Source organism: Brachyistius frenatus, unplaced genomic scaffold, assembly GCF_029030835.1.
Source record: "Brachyistius frenatus isolate BFR_SWC_R1_liver_20210118 unplaced genomic scaffold, ASM2903083v1 Contig_126, whole genome shotgun sequence".
Taxonomy (NCBI): Eukaryota; Metazoa; Chordata; class Actinopteri; family Embiotocidae; genus Brachyistius; species Brachyistius frenatus.
In genome coordinates, this window is record NW_027210725.1 from 1,135,001 (window position 1) to 1,154,401 (window position 19,401).

General features: G+C 45.8%; 1 protein-coding gene across 3 annotated transcripts in view; it reads left to right on the forward strand.

Moving 5' to 3' along the window:
• The window catches only part of dock3 (dedicator of cytokinesis 3), a 115,408-nt gene that overhangs the window by 91,130 nt on the left and 4,877 nt on the right, over positions 1–19,401 (forward strand). For all 3 annotated transcript variants that reach the window (XM_069714095.1, XM_069714096.1, XM_069714097.1), the window contains exons 10-47: positions 224–305; positions 1,034–1,094; positions 1,181–1,328; positions 1,964–2,052; positions 2,357–2,482; positions 2,800–2,924; positions 3,004–3,166; positions 3,311–3,417; positions 3,667–3,838; positions 3,915–4,012; positions 4,537–4,620; positions 4,741–4,841; positions 5,266–5,347; positions 6,434–6,604; positions 8,177–8,369; positions 8,837–8,964; positions 9,169–9,315; positions 10,548–10,646; positions 10,738–10,832; positions 10,958–11,033; positions 11,343–11,443; positions 12,777–12,835; positions 13,137–13,285; positions 13,605–13,690; positions 13,854–13,880; positions 15,108–15,203; positions 15,301–15,361; positions 15,687–15,780; positions 15,879–16,027; positions 16,294–16,380; positions 16,543–16,647; positions 16,740–16,881; positions 17,033–17,199; positions 17,371–17,457; positions 17,539–17,718; positions 18,405–18,488; positions 18,559–18,675; positions 18,844–18,962. In XM_069714095.1, coding sequence (XP_069570196.1) covers positions 224–305; positions 1,034–1,094; positions 1,181–1,328; positions 1,964–2,052; positions 2,357–2,482; positions 2,800–2,924; positions 3,004–3,166; positions 3,311–3,417; positions 3,667–3,838; positions 3,915–4,012; positions 4,537–4,620; positions 4,741–4,841; positions 5,266–5,347; positions 6,434–6,604; positions 8,177–8,369; positions 8,837–8,964; positions 9,169–9,315; positions 10,548–10,646; positions 10,738–10,832; positions 10,958–11,033; positions 11,343–11,443; positions 12,777–12,835; positions 13,137–13,285; positions 13,605–13,690; positions 13,854–13,880; positions 15,108–15,203; positions 15,301–15,361; positions 15,687–15,780; positions 15,879–16,027; positions 16,294–16,380; positions 16,543–16,647; positions 16,740–16,881; positions 17,033–17,199; positions 17,371–17,457; positions 17,539–17,718; positions 18,405–18,488; positions 18,559–18,675; positions 18,844–18,962 — 4,257 coding nt within the window. The remainder of the gene's footprint in view (positions 1–223; positions 306–1,033; positions 1,095–1,180; positions 1,329–1,963; positions 2,053–2,356; positions 2,483–2,799; positions 2,925–3,003; positions 3,167–3,310; positions 3,418–3,666; positions 3,839–3,914; positions 4,013–4,536; positions 4,621–4,740; positions 4,842–5,265; positions 5,348–6,433; positions 6,605–8,176; positions 8,370–8,836; positions 8,965–9,168; positions 9,316–10,547; positions 10,647–10,737; positions 10,833–10,957; positions 11,034–11,342; positions 11,444–12,776; positions 12,836–13,136; positions 13,286–13,604; positions 13,691–13,853; positions 13,881–15,107; positions 15,204–15,300; positions 15,362–15,686; positions 15,781–15,878; positions 16,028–16,293; positions 16,381–16,542; positions 16,648–16,739; positions 16,882–17,032; positions 17,200–17,370; positions 17,458–17,538; positions 17,719–18,404; positions 18,489–18,558; positions 18,676–18,843; positions 18,963–19,401) is intronic.

The window sequence follows — 19,401 nt, forward strand, 5'->3', positions numbered from 1 at the left end:
CACTGATTTATCCTGCTGAATCAGCACAATTATAGGAAATCAACTTGGGAGATTTGAAGAAAAATGGTCGCAGGATGTCTTCAGAAAACCAAAATTACCAACTAATATTTAAATCAAGCAAAATGATAACTGGAGTAGGAAGGTGGGATGAAGACGACGATGCGAGCCAAAACGTTTCCACTAAACTTAAAGACTGTTTGTTGTTCTGATTTGTGTTTGTCAGCGAGAAGTTCATGGTGAGACTGAACAAGAACGGAGGACCAAAGAACCCCGAGAAGGTCGACCGGCTGTGTGCCCTCTTCACGGTAACACACACACACACACACACACACACACACACACACACACACACACACACACACACACACACACACACACACACACACACACACACACACACACACACACACACACACACACACACACACACACACACACACACACACACACACACACACACACACACACACGAACACACACACACACACAGTTTAAGAAGATGACATCTGAAACACAGAGGATGGATATAAAAGTAAGAAAGCAGCGCCCCCTGTTGTTCAGTTGAAGTATCAACTCTGACAAACATATTTCAATATCTGTGTTTATGAAGCTTTTTGGGTGAAACCACCTCCAGTTTCTTCACGCAGTATCTTCAGTAATGATGGAAACGCCACGCAAGTTAATATTATTTAACTATCAGAGCATCTGAAAATGTAGAGACTCATTTAAACAGCAGATATGAACTCTCCTCCGTTATCTCTGATGTATGAACTAGATTTATTAAAAGTCCTTTTCTTGAGTTTTAAGTGGCAGCTGATGGTTTAAAAACATACAGTTCAAAATAAATTAATCAATAAATCAATACAAATTAGTTTTCTATTGTTCCTTTTATGTATTTTATTAAATTTCGTTCCCTTCATATAGACCAGCACGTCTGGAAAGATAATAAACCTCCTTGATTCCTTGAAATCTTTTAAATCTGGTGTTTCGTTTCCAATATCTGAGTTTTTTTTCTTCCTCTTGGACTCTTCAGGATCTGAGCAACAAAGACATGAAGAGAGATCTCTACATCGTCTCACAGGTTATACGAACCGGTAAGTGTGACATGCAGGACAAAACGCCTGAAATAAAGGAGTTGATTTTTAAAAAGTTTATAACAATGGTGCTCTTCCTGTCGCAGGCCGCATGCTGCTGAACGACAGTAAGAAAGGTCCGCCGCATGTCCAGTACCGCCGACCGTACGGCTGCGCGGTTCTGGCCATGAGCGACGTGCTGCAGACCATCTCCGAGCTCAAAGAGGAGAAAGACTTCGTCCTGAAGGTCTACACGTAAGTTTGTGAGAGTCGGTGGAGGAGGGGAAAAACGATCTATGCCCTAAACTGCAATACCACCGAGCGCCACTAGAGGTCAAAGGGCAGCGAGAAAGAGAGACGATGAAGACGATGTTTCTTCTTCAGACCGTCTCTCTCTGACGGTTTGTTATGTAAAGGAGACAACGATGTTTCCCTGCAGCTGCAGACACACTTCACTGCCTCTGCAGTCTGATAATGCCGTCAGCACACACACACTCTCACACACACACACACACACACACACACACACACACACACACACACACACACACACACACACACACACACACACACACACACACACACACACACACACACACACAGGATGACATCATGTTGTTATTGAGTACTGTAGGGCTGCTGCAGGTGAGTCTTCAGAAGGTTCAGCCAAGAGGGATTCCCTGTGTGTGTGTGTGTGTGTGTGTGTGTGTGTGTGTGTGTGTGTGTGTGTGTGTGTGTGTGTGTGTGTGTGTGCGTGTGCGTGTGTGCGTGTGTGCGTGTGCGTGTTAGGATGCTTCATGGTTATCACTCAGTGATGTTGTGAACTCTGCCAGAGTTAGAAACATATTTTCTTCATGATGTAACATGAATGTTTTATTTTTGTCCTCCAGGTGTAACAACGAGAACGAATGGTACCAGATCCACGAGAACATCATCCGCAAGTCCAGCACCAAGTACACCGCGCCCAGCACCAACTACGGTGTGTGTGTGTGTGTGTGTGTGTGTGTGTGTGTGTGTGTGTGTGTGTGTGTGTGTGTGTGTGTGTGTGTGTGTGTGTGTGTGTGTGTGTGTGTGTGTGTGTGTGTGTGTGTGTGTGTGTGTGTGTGTGTGCAGATCAGATGTTATAAAAAAATGCACATTTTTATGCTGTTTTGTTCCAGCCATGTCCAGTTACTGGAATTTTTTTTTTCTGTTTCTGTCCCGCCTCTCTCCTCCTCTTCCTCTTTCTCCTCCTCCTCCTCCTCCTCCTCCCTTCCTCCTCCTCCTCTTCCTCCCCCCTGCAGGTCTGATCATCTCCCTGCAGCTGCTGCGGGGCGACATGGATCAGGTCCGCAGAGAGAACCCGCTCATCTTCAGCAGGGGCGTCGCCATCACACGCAAACTGGGCTTCCCCGACGTCATCATGCCCGGTCAGTCATTTCTCCCTCTGAACCACGTGAAGGATTCACCGTTCAGCCGCTTTGTTCTGGCAGTGGAACGTGTGTCTTCTTTTTATCCTGCTGCTATTATAACATTATGTTTTTAGAAACCACAACTGAATGAATGGGACTCGTTAGTCAGAGGTTTCTGTGCTACAGGACGTGTACGCCTGCAGAGTATTCAGCTTCTGTCGGACATTATTTTGACGTCTTACAGTCAAAACCACAAATGAAAATCATCAGATTTGTGCTCGTGTTTGTTTCGTTTCTCGGTGACATGCGAATGTGTTTTGTTTGTGTCCTTGCAGGCGACATCCGTAACGACCTGTACCTGACGCTGGAGCGGGGCGACTTCGAGAGAGGAGGGAAGAGCGTGCAGAAGAACATCGAGGTCACCGTCTACGTGCTGTACGCCGACGGGGAGATCCTGAAGGTAGCGACGCCGCTCTCGTATCGCGGGTTGATCAATAGTTTGATGTGCAGCGAGTCGATGATCCGTCTCTCTCCTGCAGGACTGCATCAGTCTGGGTTCGGGCGAGCCGGGCGTCCCGGAGCACCGCTCCTTCGTGCTCTACCACAACAACAGCCCCCGATGGAGCGAGGTCATCAAGCTGCCCATCCCCATCGACCGCTTCCGGGGGTCGCACCTCCGCTTCGAGTTCAGACACTGCTCCAGTGAGTCCAGCTCACGGCCGGTCGGATGATCGCTTTCACACAGGAAACAAACACGAGAGCACAAACAACACGTTCTGAGGTTTTCATGTGATTTTTATTTTCAGATCTCTGATAATCTGACTGTTTCTCTTCTTCTTTCTGCAGCGAAGGACAAAGGAGAGAAGAAGCTGTTCGGCTTCGCCTTCACTCCTCTGATGAGGGAGGACGGAACCACTCTGTCCGACGAGAGCCACGAGCTCTACGTCTACAAGGTCCGGCACGCTGCACGGGTTCAATGTGTTTGTTCACTTCCTGCTTCCTAATAATCAGACTTTCATGATAAATCACTCAGAGATGATTCACAATCAAATTACACAAACTTCCTGGAGAGATTTTCAAAATAATGCGCATACCTGGTGCAGTTTTACATCTACAAATATCCTGGAGGCGACAAAATAAAAGCACAACATTTTTAATGGAACCATCTACTGCTTCTTCTTCCTCCTCCTCCTCCTCCTCAGTGTGATGAGAACACCACCTTCAGTAACCACGCCCTCTACCTGGGCCTGCCCTGCTGTAAGGAGGACTTCAACAGCTGTCCCAGCATCCCGTCCAGCCTCGTCTTCCAGCGCAGCACCAAGGAGACTTTCTGGATCTCCACACAGCTCTCGTCCACCAAACTCACCCAGAACGGTACGAGACGCTCCTCATTGGAAATATAGAAGTAAAGCTTTCATTCCTGATGGTTGACTCCTCTCTGGTCTTCCAGTGGACCTCCTGGCGCTGCTGAAGTGGAAGGCTCATCCCGACCGGGTCATGGACATCCTGGGACGACTGAGACACGTCAGCGGGGAGGAGATCGTCAAGGTGAGCTGAGGTTTCGTTAGTTTCTCCACGACGAGGACGGACTCGGATGTTCTTCACCGGAGGAATCACGATCTGTCAGGTTTGATTTTATAAGACTTCCTGCGTCACCTGGAAGCTTCTCCACTCGCTGAGGTGCGAGACTGTCGGCAGGACGTCTCACGGCGGTTCCAGCCGTCGGTGTCGGAGTGTGTTTCTATTTCTGTGAAGATGAAGCTGAACTCTGTCAGTGTTACAGAGCTATAAAACCAGCCTCAAACAACACGCCAGATTTTACACTGCAATAACGAACATTCGCTGCAAACACAGGCAGCCAGGGCAACAGAAAACCTGTTCAAAACATAAAGAAATGCAAATATTTCCAAGATATAATTACATAAATAAAATCCAAATTTATTTTCCTCACCTCGCAATTTTTGCTAATTTCTGCAATTTTACCACAAAAAACCCTCTGATCTGTCCGTCTGTCTGTCCGTCTGTCTGTCCATCTGTCCATCTGTCTGTCTGTCTGTCTGTCTGACTGACAGTTTCTCCAGGACATCCTCGACACCTTGTTCTCCATCTTGGACGACAACACGGACAAATACGGGCCGCTGGTGTTCCAGTCGCTGGTGAGTGTTTTATTACTGAGTTACTAACTGGATGTGAAACCGTTCATAATTCACCTTTTGTTGCTGAGATGACGTCAGATTTTCTCCATGTAAGTGTCTCGTCGTCCCCGTCTCCTCCAGGTGTTTATCATCAACCTCCTCCGGGACAGTAAGTACTACCACTTCAGGCCGGTGATGGACACGTACATCCAGAAGCACTTTGCTGGCGCGTTGGCTTACAAGTGAGTGTTTCACCCACACAGTTTATTTTTAGCTGTCTGGTCCACAACTTTATTGTTCTGGTTCCTGTTTCCTTCAGTGGAGCTAAAACAGAGTGAGTACAACCAGAAACATGAATCTAAATCATAGAGTGGATATAAAAGTGTTCGTAGCTTCCAGGTCTGTAAAATGTCTTCAGCTGCAATACCAGCGAGTGCCACTAGAGGTCGGCTCCAAAAAGCCTCCGGCTCCATAGACTCCCATTCAACTTCTCATCAATTTGAGTGAAGGGTACACAGGATATACAGTATATTCAATATTTTGCCCCCAACTGACCAGAAAATCCGAGAGAGCGGTTTTAGATCAAGTTCCTGAATCTGTGTCTCAGATGCTGAAATGTTATAATTCAACTCAAATGCGTCATTTTTCATGTCTGTTGTGTTTCAGGGAGCTGATCCGGTGTCTGAAGTGGTACATGGACCGGTCCGCCGAGGTGGTCCGGCAGGACCACATCCAGGAGGCCATGAGGGTGAGAGAGACGGTATCTCAACTCTGAGCTGAACACCAGCGGTTAAATCTACTAATTAAAACAGCTTTTAACTTTAGTTTTAAATCTTTTTAAGCTTTTGTAATTCTTCCCTCTCATCGTCCCGACGTGGTCGACTGACTAAAAGCCGACTGCACGTGTTCAGAGTTGCGTCAGCGTCGTAGTCCGAGCTGAGAATAGATGTTCAGACAAACGCTGCTCAGCACGCTGAAATATTCATCAGGCTCGAACATCAACGAGGTCACGCTGTCGTTGTAGAAGTGGACGCGGTGAATTATTGAGGGCAGTTTTGACACGCAGCAGCTGTGAGTTCAGATCTGACACTTTTTATTTATTTATTTTTTCATCTTTTACGAATCTGTTTGCGTCGGCCGCCGAGTTTCAGCTCGTTTCACTCTGAACTCGCTCAACGTTTTACGAACTACTGGACCGACATGCTGGTTCCTTAAAAACAAAATCAGTACAAATATCAACATCCAAATCTTCTCGGTACAATCAGGTATCTGTTTTCAAGTTTTAAGACAACTACACACGTTACTTTTTTTTTTTTTTTTTTTTTTTTTTTATAAAACCCTATTATAGTTTAAAAGAAAAGAATTCAAATGTAAAAGCAATTAAAAAAAATTGTCTGTAAGATTTAATTTGTGTTGCTGCTCCAGCTATACGCCTGAAACTGATGCAGTCATACTTTAAAACAAGATTAATAAATGAGAAGTCCCTTAAAAATGAGTTATGAATGCTTTAAAAAGCAGTCACATCTAACTGGGGGTGTAAAATTAAAAAAATGTAATTAAGAAGAATAATTTTCACGTCCTCCTGGATAGTTAATGTGTCATTAAAACAAGTGAAGGAGTTCAGAAATCTTCACATTGGGGATAAAATGTATAGAATATATAAAATAATAAAAATAAACTTTATTTGTGGAGCACAAAGAGCTTCACAGCAAGAAAATCACACAAAACATCAGATATAAAGGAACATAAATCACATCAATCAAAATGTGAGTAAAAATAAAAAATAAATTAAACACAGAGCAATAATACAATAAAATACGTTCTAATCCATCAGGCCCTGGAGTACCTGTTCAAGTTCATCGTCCAGTCCCGGATCCTGTACTCCCGGGCTACATGCGGGATGGAGGAGGAGCATTTCCGCACCAGCATCCAGGAGCTCTTCCAGTCCATCCGCTTCGTCCTCAGCCTCGACAGCCGCAACTCAGAGACCCTCATCTTCACTCAGGTGAGGAAGAGTCGCTGTTCTCCGGTCGTTTAATGGTTTCTTTTAAAGCGGCGTTGATGTACTTCCTGTGTTTCTTGTGTCTGTAGTTTACGGAGACTCTCTTCTGCTTTTATAACAGCTAATACTAAGAAGCTTTAATAAACACTCGTGTAGTTTAGTTGAGCTTCCCGTCTCCTCTCAGCTGCTGTAATCTGACTGTGATCTCCTCTTTCTGCTGGTACCTCGGACCTCTCCTTCCTTCACCTCCTCTTTCAATCTCCTCCACTTCTTTGCTCCTTCATTTGGGTCCTTATTATTCCTCCTCCTCCTCCTACTCCTCCACCCACGGCACCGCAGGCCTCCCAGCCTTGTCCAGGCCCAAATCAGGCCCCCGGCGCCGGGCCTGCTGCTCCCTTAGCTCTAGCCCTCGCCCCGGGCCCGGCCCAGCCGCCCGCCCCAGGACAGGCTCCTGGCAGCGGGCCGGCCAGCTGCACTCAGGCCTGGAGCTCCAACGCTCTGCGGCCGTCTCCGCTGTCAGTAAGTAGACGTGTGGAAGGAAGCCCGGAGTCCGAATTCACCTGTCACACACACACACACACACACACACACACACACACACACACACACACACACACACACACACACACACACACACACACACACACACACCTGTGATCCTGCACACCCGGACTGCTCTCACACACTCCCGTCCTGCACCGGCTGTATGATCCTCGTCACCACACTCGGCTCATGAAGTCACATCCCGTCCTGAGGAGGCGCCGCTCGCTCACATCGGACCCTCCAGGACTTTCACACAGTTTCTCTGTGACTGTTGAGATCTGATTTGTGTCTCTTCTGTGTGTTTTAATCATGTTGAACTGGTTATGAATTAACATCTCTCACGTTGTCCTCTTTTTTAATCTTTTTCTGATCTCTGTTATCTGTTAATTATTAAATTCTCTCTCTTCACTCTCCTTTTAAAACCAGTGAACAGCTGTTCTGTATTACAGAAGGCAGAAGCTCTATTTACAAAACAAATAATTAATACTGCGTGTTTGGACTAAAGAATATGTAATTAATAATAATAATAATAATATGTCTGTCCTCCTCCTGAAAAACAACCAAACAGGTGTTTTGTTAAAGAAGTATATTATGACCCACAGTTACATTTTAAAGTTCGGCGACCTCTGGTGGCCGCCAAGATAACAACAATCTGGTTTCTCAGGAGTTTAAACATCAGATGACCTTTGACCTCCCAAAAGGTTTGTTGTCATCCAAAGAAAACAATTGTCACTGTTTTTATGAATAGAAACCCATCAATGATTAGATATTAGGCTTCAGATAGCGGTATGTTTTGGGGGAGTGTCTGTTTGATTGACAGGCCTGTGGTGCAGTCAGCTTTCCGCTGTAGGTGGGCGGGGCATGCTCGATGAAAACAGCTCTTCTCTGTGTTCACTGTGACTTTTCTCTCCACTCCCTTCACTCTAACTTATTAACCTCACAACCCGGCGTCTCCTTCCTCCTCCTCTTCCTCTTCCTCCTCTGTAAACATCCTCACTCACCCTTCCTCTGTCTCCCCCTCCTCTTCCTCAGGCCGCCCTGTTGAACTCCTTCCCCGCCATCTTCGACGAGCTGCTGCAGATGTTCACGGTGCAGGAGGTGGCCGAGTTCGTGCGCGGCACCCTGGGCAGCATGCCGTCCACGGTGCACATCGGACAGTCCATGGACGTGGTGAAGCTGCAGTCCATCGCCCGGACGGTCGACAGCCGGCTCTTCTCGTTCCCCGGTAAACATCGGGAATAATATAGAATATATTCCCACATAGTGAATGTGAATGTGGTTCAAATGTGTGAACGCGAAAAATAACACCCAAGTCTTACAACATGGAAAATGATGTCATCTGAAGTGTAATGTTTGGCAGATGAATCTCCTGATGAGTTCTTGCTTTCTTTAATTTAATATAAACAGTTTAGGTATTAATCTGCCAACATGTTCCTTCAATAAACATTTTAATATGATTATAATCTGCTACAAACAGCTCTTAAAATACATAAATGAATGCAAGCTCCTTTCTGTTTTGCCTTCCTATGATTTTTTTTTTGTTGGGTTAACCAGTGTGTGTGTGTGTGTGTGTGTGTGTGTGTGTGTGTGTGTGTGTGTGTGTGTGTGTGTGTGTGTGTGTGTGTGTGTGTGTGTGTGTGTGTGTGTGTGTGTGTGTGTGTGTGTGTGTGTGCCTCCCCCCTCCCCCCTCAGAGTCTCGTAGGATCCTGCTCCCTGTGGTCCTGCATCACATCCATCTACATCTGAGGCAGCAGAAGGAGCTGCTCATCTGCTCTGGAATACTCAGCTCCATCTTCTCTATTATCAAGACCAGCTCACTGGTAACACACACACACACACACACACACACACACACACACACACACACACACACACACACACACACACACACACACACACACACACACACACACACACACACACACACACACACACACACACTCTCTCACACACACACACTTCTCACTTCTTCTTCTCCTGTTTTGTTTTTTTTCTCTCCTCCTTCCTCTCGTCTCCTCCTCCAGGACACGTCGGTGCAGGAGGAGGTGGAGATGATGGTGGAGTCCCTGCTGGACGTCCTCCTGCAGACCCTGCTGTCAATCATGAGCAAGAGCCAATCGCAGGAGGCGGTAAGGGGTCAACGCTGTCCGCAGTGCACCGCGGAGATCACTGTTAGTAACTAACAATACGACTACTACTACTTCACCTCCCGGCCCGCCTCGTCAGTCCTGCACCTGCCTGCCTCCCTCTCTACTACAGCTGGGCAATACTCTCACTCATTAATGATAATATTCTCTTAAAATCCTGCTTCACTATTCTCACATCTAAATGACAGAAAGTTAAATTCCAACTGAATGTGGCTCACTGAGATTTGAAACTGAAATTATTATGAATAATTAGATAACGATGACAGTATTGATTTGGTCCATGTTGCCCTCCTCCAATCAGCTGATCCGTCTCATCAGACACTCCTCACGTTTCATCCTCCTTTCATCGCTTATTAAAAGTTTCCTTTTGTTCTTCTTTGCATCCGTTCTTTCTTTATTTATAGTGTATGATTTCAGAGTCTTGCGGTTCTTATGAGTTTTTTATTTTTATTTATCTTAGTGATTGATTGTTCCATGACGGTCCAACTTTCTTCATTTCCATTTCCCTCCTTTCATCTTTGGCTCCATCTCAGTCTGGCTCCTCCCGGCCTCTTCCTCAACACCTCCATTTATTCTCTAATATATTATATTCTCTAACTGGGAGTAGAAGCCCAGAAATAACAAAGTAAAGACAGATCAGGGGTTCTCAACTGGTGGGTCGTGGCCCAAATGTTCATCGTGCGGCCCTTTTTGAGTGGAAAAAGAAAAAAGTCCATCTTTTATTTTGAAGGACATACGTTTCCCATGATGCAGTGCACCTGCTGCTGTTTGCTTCTAGCCTCGAACGAATCACATTAGTCGTTAGCTTTCATTCTTTTATTCTTTTTATGCATTTCTATAACAAGTTGATGATTTTTAAACTCTGCCTTTTTATTGTTTTTGTTTATTTCATGTTTTAATAGTGCATGAAGGCATTATGGAGCATTATGACTGAAATTTTAGAGATACAAATATCCAGTTGAGAACAGACATGAAACATAATGTTGTTGCTGCTCAGAAACATTCAGCTTTCTCAAGTCAAGTCCAATAAAAGGAGGCGTCACTTCGCCCTAAATTCATTGGATTTGTTGTTTACTTATAAAAACAATCTGGCATTTATTACATATTTATATTCAAAATGCATTCACACAGAGTGACACCTGTAGTGAAGAGGCCACTGATCAGGGGTCAGTTTGGGGAGGAGCCTGTCTTACCCCGCCGTCGTCCATCTCTGTGATTGGCTCACGTGACTGTCCCCCTCCTCTCCTCATTGGCAGGGAGAGTACGTGTCCTGCCTCCTGTCGCTGCTGCGCCAGATGACGGACATCCACTTTCAGCACCTGATGGACAACTTCCAGAGCAAAGAGGAGGTCAAGGTAGGAGACCGCCGCCGTCACGGAGGAGGCGTGGCCAGCTCCGGCCTCACGTCGTTCCTCATGTAAACAAAGATCTGATCCTTCTCCTCAGGAGTTCCTGTTGAAGATCCTGTGTGTGTTCAGGAACCTGATGAAGCTCAGTATTTTCCCCCGTGACTGGAACATCATGAGGCTCCTCACCAGCAAGTAAGACACCGAAAAATCATCTGCCAGACAACCACGTCGGTGTCGGAGCTGGACCGAGTAATGTGTGTGTGTGTGTGTGTGTGTGTGTGTGTGTGTGTGTGTGTGTGTGTGTGTCCTTCCTGCAGCATCATCCTGACCACGGCTCAGTACCTCTCTCCTGCTCTGCACAAGAACTTCACCGAGGCCGACTTTGACTTCAAGGTACTCGACTGTAACTGTCACACTTCATGCAAGAAAAAAACAATCTGCAAGAAGTGAAAACCACAAGAAACCAGCTGAGGTTTATTTCTTCCTGCTGGCTATCTCACACGAGTCACTCTCACCGTCAACGTGATTCTTTTCACTTTCGACAACATAAAGCTTAAAGTCAAACCACATAACAGAAGTGATTTACTGAACCTGAAAAACCACATGAACCGCAGTCGGTGATCTTTACCGTCACACACTCACATAATAAATAAATGGAAGCTGTGTTCAGAAAGAAAAGGTTGTTTTTGTGTGTGTGAGCAGGTGTGGAACTCGTACTTCAGCCTGGCCGTGCTGTACATCAACCAGCCCAGTTTACAGCTGGAAAACCTGAGTCCTGCCAAGAGGAAGAAGGTCTTAGACAAGTAAGAGCACACAAACAACTAACGCTCACAAACCCAACATTTACTGGAGCTGGAATATTTCTGTGATGTGCAGCCTGATTATTATCACAGGAAGTGACTACATATCATTCTTTATCAGGTAGTTCTTAAAAAGAAAATTATTTTCTCAACCTGCAATTCTTTTAAATTCCCACAATTTATTTCAAAAAAGTCGCCGCAAACATGTCTGATTGCAACAATCACAAAATAATCCTGGAGGGACCGATTCCTGCCGTTACACACACACACACACACACACACACACACACACACACACACACACACACACACACACACACACACACACACACACACACACACACACACACACACACACACTCACTCACACACACACACACACACACACACACACACACACACACACACACACACACACACACACACACACACACACACACACACACACACACACACACACACACACACACACACACACACACACACACACACACACTCACACACACACACACACACACACACACACACACACACACTCACTCACACACACACACACACACACACACACACACACACACACACACACACACACACACACACACACACACACACACACACACACACACACACACACACACACACACACACACACACACACACACACACACACACTCACACACACACACACACACACACACACACACACACACACACACACACACACACACACACACACACACACACACACACACTTGTCCTCAGACTTGGTGTCTTCTGCAGCTAAAACGCTGAAAGTCAGAATTTGAAAGAAGCCGTTTTCCTCTTTGAAGTGAAGCCGCTCCACAAACTCTCCGACCTACTTTATCAGTCTTGCAGGAACACTTCTTTTCTCCAGGAAAGCTCGTCTCCCCTCGTTATTTCTACCAGAGTCCCGGGAACCAGGCAGCACCCGGATGTTCAACGTCCTCAGGCAGCAGGAGTTCCTCCGCTTTCAAAAGGGATTTACTAACAAAAATAAACAGGAAAACAAAAAGCAGATGAAACTCCCACGAGAGTCCGGAAAAATACAGGACAACACGGACTACATACACTCCGGAGAGGAGGACAGCGAGGGGCAGGTGAACCTGGTCAGAGCAGACAGGAAGATGAAATCAATCAAACTGGAAACAGGACACCAGACAAGCTGCTGGGTTTTAGTTTTTCTGTTGTTTCTTTGTTTTGCTCGACGACTCTTTTGTTCTCGACACAGACCGACTGCACGTTGATCCAGAGAGTGTTTGATTGATTACTTGAAGTCATTTTGGTGTTTGAACTGATGAACTTTGTGCGTTTGCAGGTACGGTGACATGAGAGTGATGATGACCTACGAACTGTTCAGCATGTGGCAGAACCTGGGTAAGAGCCTCTCAGGAGGATTCCTCTCTTCTTATTTCCCTTTTAAACAGGCTGCCACCATCTTGATTCACAGACTGTTCCTTTAAATGTGAATCAGTCCTGCAAACGTTCAAATATAAACATGACAGAATCACATTATGCTACGTCGCTGTTGTGTATTTATTATATCTGTTGTCTGTAATCAAATCAAATAGAATCATTTTTGGGGCTAATCGTACTTTCTCTGTACGAACTCTTCTTCTCTGATGCGGTTTTGATGGATGACGTGTTTGACAGTTTGAAACGTTTCTGCCGGTTGCAGGTGAGAATAAGATCCACTTCATCCCCGGGATGATCGGCCCGTTCCTCGGCGTCACGCTCGTCCCTCAGGTGGAGGTTCGCAACATCATGATCCCCATCTTCCACGACATGATGGACTGGGAGCAGCGCAAGAACGGGAACTTCAAACAGGTACGAGCACACACACACACACACACACACACACACACACACACACACACACACACACACACACACACACACACACACACACACACACACACACACACTCACACACTCACTCACACACACACACACACACACACACACACACACACACACACACACACACACACACACACACACACACACACACACACACACACACACACACACACACACACACACACACACACACACACACACACACACACACACACACACACACACCTTCAACCAGAGGAAGTCAGGTTGTGTGTGTGTGTGTGTGTGTGTGTGTGTGTGATTGCAGGTGGAGGCGGAGCTCATCGACAAGCTGGACAGTTTGGTTTCTGAAGGGAAAGGTGACGAGAACTACCGGGAGCTCTTCGGTCTGCTGTGAGGAACTCCGACACGATTCTTCTTCACACTTTTCAAACACTCGACTCTTAAACCGGCGTGAATCCTGCTGTCGTGTCTCTCTCTCTCTCTGATAACTCATTAACTCTCCGTTTCTCTGCTCTAACGCTGCTCTCGTGTGTCTGCTTTGCTGCGGGACTAGAACCCAGCTGTTTGGGCCCTACCCGAGGTACGACCACCACACAGGCTGCCCATGGGTTCGCTCGCCCCCCGCCACTCTGCCTCTTTATCTCCCCACTGTAGAAAACCTGCAACCCAGCCTCCATCAATCACATGCAGACAGACTCCCATTTCTCCTGTTGAACAACTTATTTGTGCTTTAATTGAACATTTTTCAGTCCAGGGAATCCTAAAACTAGTAATCCTAAAACTAGTAATACTAAAACTAGCAATACTAAAACTAGCAATACTAAAACTAGTAATCCTAAAACTAGTAATCCTAAAACTAGTAATACTAAAACTAGCAATACTAAAACTAGTAATCCTAAAACTAGCAATACTAAAACTAGCAATACTAAAACTAGCAATACTAAAACTAGTAATCCTAAAACTAGCAATACTAAAACTAGCAATACTAAAACTAGCAATACTAAAATTAGTAATACTAAAACTAGTAATACTCAAACTAGTAATACTCAAACTAGTTATTTTCTTGAAGATTTTGACATTAAAAAAAAAGTTTAAAAATGTTTCAGGCTGCTTTTGTCCTGAACCAAAATATGAGGTATTATGAAGAGTCTCAGATCTCGGTCCGGACCAAAGGACCAAAACTTGATCCGACCAAAAGAGGTGATCTCGGTGGGTCGGATCAAACTGAAACATCATTTCAGACTTTCCAACTAATTACAGGAAGTTGAGGCCGGTTATCGTCACTCGTTAAATAATAGAAGAAGAACCAGGAGAGAATCCCGAGCATTTAACTGTAATTTGGTGCTTATTTTCTGAGAGGACCAAAAGTCCCTGTTGTAACACTATAATAATATTATTAATAATAATAATAATAATAATAATATTAATAATAATGATCATAATAATGATGATAATAATAATGATAATAATAATAATAATGATAATAATAATAATAATAATAATAATGATAATAATATAGTGGCAACAAAATCAATCTGTTCATTCATTTTTCTTCATTAAATCTGTAAAACGTTCCGAGCTGAATTGACAACACGCCGAGGTCAGCACGCAGCAACTACAGACCAATCAGAGTCGAGAACAGGAACACGTGTTTGTCATGTAAAGTTCTAGTTTAGTTCGTTCACTAAAGAACTGTAAAGGTGTAAAACTGTCACCACTATGTAAAGAAGTTATTTAACGACACCGGCGCTGTCTTGTCAGATAATTGGAGGTGACATCATCTCATTTTTGCACGTTTTCTTTGAAGTCTGCTGGAGAAGATCGAGCAGGAGACGTGGAGGGAGACGGGGATCTCCTTCGTCACCTCCGTCACCCGGCTGATGGAGCGACTGCTGGACTACCGGTAAACTCCGGCGCCAACGACGTAGAGAAGCCGGGCTCATTAGGAGGTGAAGTGGACTTTTTAATATGATGTTTATTATTTTATTATTTTTCTCCAGCGACTGCATGAAGGGAGACGAGACGGAAAACAAGAAGATCGGCTGCACTGTTAATCTGCTGGTAAGACGTGACGTCATTCCATCAAACAGTTCAGAGACCGTTCCCGTTGAACGCAGCGCAGCGATGCACCCGCAGCAGCAGGAAGCAGCGACCTTCATCAGGAAGTCTTCAGACCGTCGTCTCTTGCGTGTTGGAGAGTTTCTCTGCTCGACGAAGGTCGTTGCTTCCTGCTGCTGCGGGTGCATCGCTGCGCTGCGTTCAACGGGAACGGTCTCTGAACTCATTGATGACGCCTCATATTGATATCTTACTCAGAAACTTTTCACAACAACGGGAAGTTTTAGATTTTGTAAACGTGGACATTGATTGCTTTGTATCGTCTCAGAATTTCTACAAGTCCGAGATCAACAAGGAGGAGATGTACATCCGCTACATCCACAAACTGTGCGACATGCATCTGCAGGCTGAGAACTACACCGGTACGCTCGGTCACAACGACGCTCCCGCGGGGACGTCCGTCATGTCCACGCACACCTGAAGGACGCCGGACTGACGTCCTGCTGCTGTTTGTCCACAGAGGCGGCGTTCACGCTGCTGTTGTACTGGGAGCTGCTGCACTGGGACGAACGACCGCTCAAAGACTTCCTGCATTATCCCGCTCAGACCGAGTGGCACCGCAAGGAGGGGCTCTGCCGCAAAGTCATCCACTACTTCAACAAGGGGAAGGTGAGCCGTCACACTCAGGACAAAACAAGCTTCCAGATACTTTTACATCCAACCACAAAAAAACATTCAATTCTCAGATTCAAGAAGCAGAAAACAGAAAATATTTGTAACTTCTGCTTTAAAAATGACAAACATATAGTTGTCAGCATAGTTTTTAATTTGAAACCACAATAAAGAAGTGTGTGTGTGTGTGTGTGTGTGTGTGTGTGTGTGTGTGTGTGTGTGTGTGTGTGTGTGTGTGTGTGTGTGTGTGTGTGTGTGTGTAGTGTTGGGAGTACGGTATTCCTCTGTGCAGAGAGTTGGCCTTTCAGTATGAATCTCTCTACGACTACCAGAGTCTCAGCTGGATTCGGGTGAGCAACAAACTCTGCTTTCTATTTTTTTACTAGTGATTATTATTATTATTATTATTATTATTATTATTATTATTATTATGATCATCATCATCAGTGATTATCCTCCTGTTGTATTCTATAAATTGGCTCAAACTCTATAAATACGACTTCTCCTTGTAGAAAATGGAGGCGGCGTATTACGACAACATCATGGAGCAGCAGCGTCTGGAGCCCGAGTTCTTCAGGGTTGGATTCTACGGCAGGAAGTTCCCCTTCTTCCTCCGAGTCAGTGACCGCTTCAAATAATCTGTCTAAAAAGTGTAATTTGTCATTAACAAGATGATTTCTGCCTTTTATTTTTGATTCACTCCCACCAGAACAAAGAGTTCGTCTGCCGTGGCCATGACTACGAAAGGTTGGAGGCCTTCCAGCAAAGGATGCTGGGAGAATTCCCACAAGCCATCGCGATGCAGCACCCCAACCAACCCGACGAGGCCATCCTGCAGTGTGACGCGCAGTGTATCCTCCAAGTGTGTGTGTGTGTGTGTGTGTGTGTGTGTGTGTGTGTGTGTGTGTGTGTGTGTGTGTGTGTGTGTGTGTGTGTGTGTGTGTGTGTGTGTGTGTGTGTCGTCCGTGTGTTCAGTTTGACCTTTGACCCCGTCCTCCTCAGACCTCCAGATCTACGCGGTGACGCCGGTACCGGACAGCGTGGGCGTCCTCCAGATGGACCGGGTCCCGGACCGCATCAAGAGCTTCTACCGGGTGAACAACGTGCGGCGCTTCCGGTACGACCGGCCGTTCCACAAAGGACCCAAAGACCGCGACAACGAGTTCAAGGTAAACCATCGTTACGGCGCTCCTGCTGCAGACTGAAGCATAACTCCAGCTTAAACTATGAAGGCAGTTATTAAATATGATAATAAAACAATATTAAAAATCAACGTAGGTCTGATGAACGGATGTTTAAACGCTTCATGCACCTCTTTCGTTTGCTGTCGCCGGTTTCAGAGTCTCTGGATCGAGAGGACGACTCTGATCCTCACCCACCCGCTGCCGGGCATCTCACGCTGGTTCGAGGTGGAGAAGAGAGAGCTGGTGAGGGAAGGAAAGACATTTATATTTGACTAATTTAATAAAAGCCTGTAAAACCCTCACCTGTGCCCTCCCGGCCGGCAGGTGGAGGTGAGCCCGTTGGAGAACGCCATCTCGGTGGTGGAGAACAAGAACCAGGAGCTGCGGACGCTGATCAGCCAATATCAACACAAGCAGCTGCACGGCAACATCAACCTGCTCAGCATGACGCTCAACGGGGTCATCGACGCCGCCGTCAACGGAGGCATCGCCAGATACCAAGAGGTCAGACACACAAAACAAAACAGATTTATCTCCTTCATCACCAGCAGACTCTGAAGGATGGATCCACCCTCGGCAATAAAAGTCCTGAATTCTCTTTGGTTTGTGTTGGAACAAAGCAGACCGACAGGTTGTTTTTAATCACGGAGTCATTAAAGAAATGAAGACTAAATGAGCCGAAAGAACATCTGCTCTTTCCTGGACAGACTTTGGGTGGAAGGATCTCGTCAGGTTTTTTTTTTTTAAACGTCAGCAGAGTTTCTGAAATAAAACCGTTTCCTGGTGAAGAAAAGTTGAATCACCACCAACGAGCTGCTTTCACTCCTGTAATCATAAAAAAGAAATAATCACAACTATCATGGAAAAGGTTTTAAAAACAACAACTACATTCAGTTTTGAGTCATGGTATCCAGATAAGAGACCTAAAAGTCCTGAAAACAGATTTATGTTTAATATTCAGCTGATAGCAAGTCAGAAAAACTCTCAGGAGAAAATGGATGACGGCTGATTTACCATGTTGTTTTATTGTACAATTTTTCTTTTTTCTTCCATGTATTATTTACACTTTGTGTTATTTTACTTTATTCTTTTCACCCTTGTTAAAATAGGAACATCATGTCAACATGTTCTGCTCTAAATAGAAATAGAAAAGATGTAATCCCGTGTTGGTTGTGTTTGTCGGGCTCCAGGCTTTCTTCGATAAGGAGTACATCACCAGCCACCCCGAAGACACGGAGAAGATCACGCAGCTCAAAGACCTGATGCAGGAGCAGGTGACTCATCCTTCCCTCTTTAGGAGAAGTCACCTCCCTCCGTTACCACGCTGACCTTATTCTCCCGCAGGTTCACATCCTCGGAGTCGGCCTCGCCGTGCACGAGAAGCTGGTGCACCCAGAAATGCGTCCCCTGCACAAGAAGCTGATAGACCAGTTCCAGATGATGCGGAGCAGCCTCTGCCATGTGAGTGCAGATCTGTGTGTGTGTGTGTGTGTGTGTGTGTGTGTGTGTGTGTGTGTGTGTGTGTGTGTGTGTGTGTGTGTGTGTGTGTGTGTGTGTGTGTGTGTGTGTGTGTGTGTGTGTGTGTGTGTGTGTGTGTGTGTGTGTGGGCAGTGTGAATATTCAGAGCAGTGCTTCTATGTGGCGTTGCAGGGTCTGCCTGGTTTAGACAAGGCCAACGCTCCCCGAGGGATCCTGGCCTCTCACAGCCCCATGAGCCCCGAGAGCTTCAAGCTCATGCACCGGCACAGGTCAGCACAACACACACACACACACACACACACACACACACACACACACACACACACACACACACACACACACACACACACCAGCCTGTCACTCATCCATCCAGACAAACACGATGTCACCAACACATCTTCTTCTTCTTCCCCCCACTGGCTCCGCCTCCACGTGTTTCTCATTAACGATCCGTGATGATGTCGTCTCCGGATTCTTCATCGCACTTTTCTGAAAGTCTGCCATCTTCTTCTTCTTCTTCTTCTTCTTCTCCTCTCTCTGTCTCTCCTTCCTCCTCCACGTTCACTCTCATTTCTCACCTCCTGCACGTTCTGGATGTTATTTTTGCGTTCTTCCTGGTTTTTGTTTTTTCTCTGCACGTCTTCCTCCCTTCCTGTCCCACCTCCTCCGTCCTCCTCTTCACCTCCTCTCCTGTCCCTCTCCTCTCTG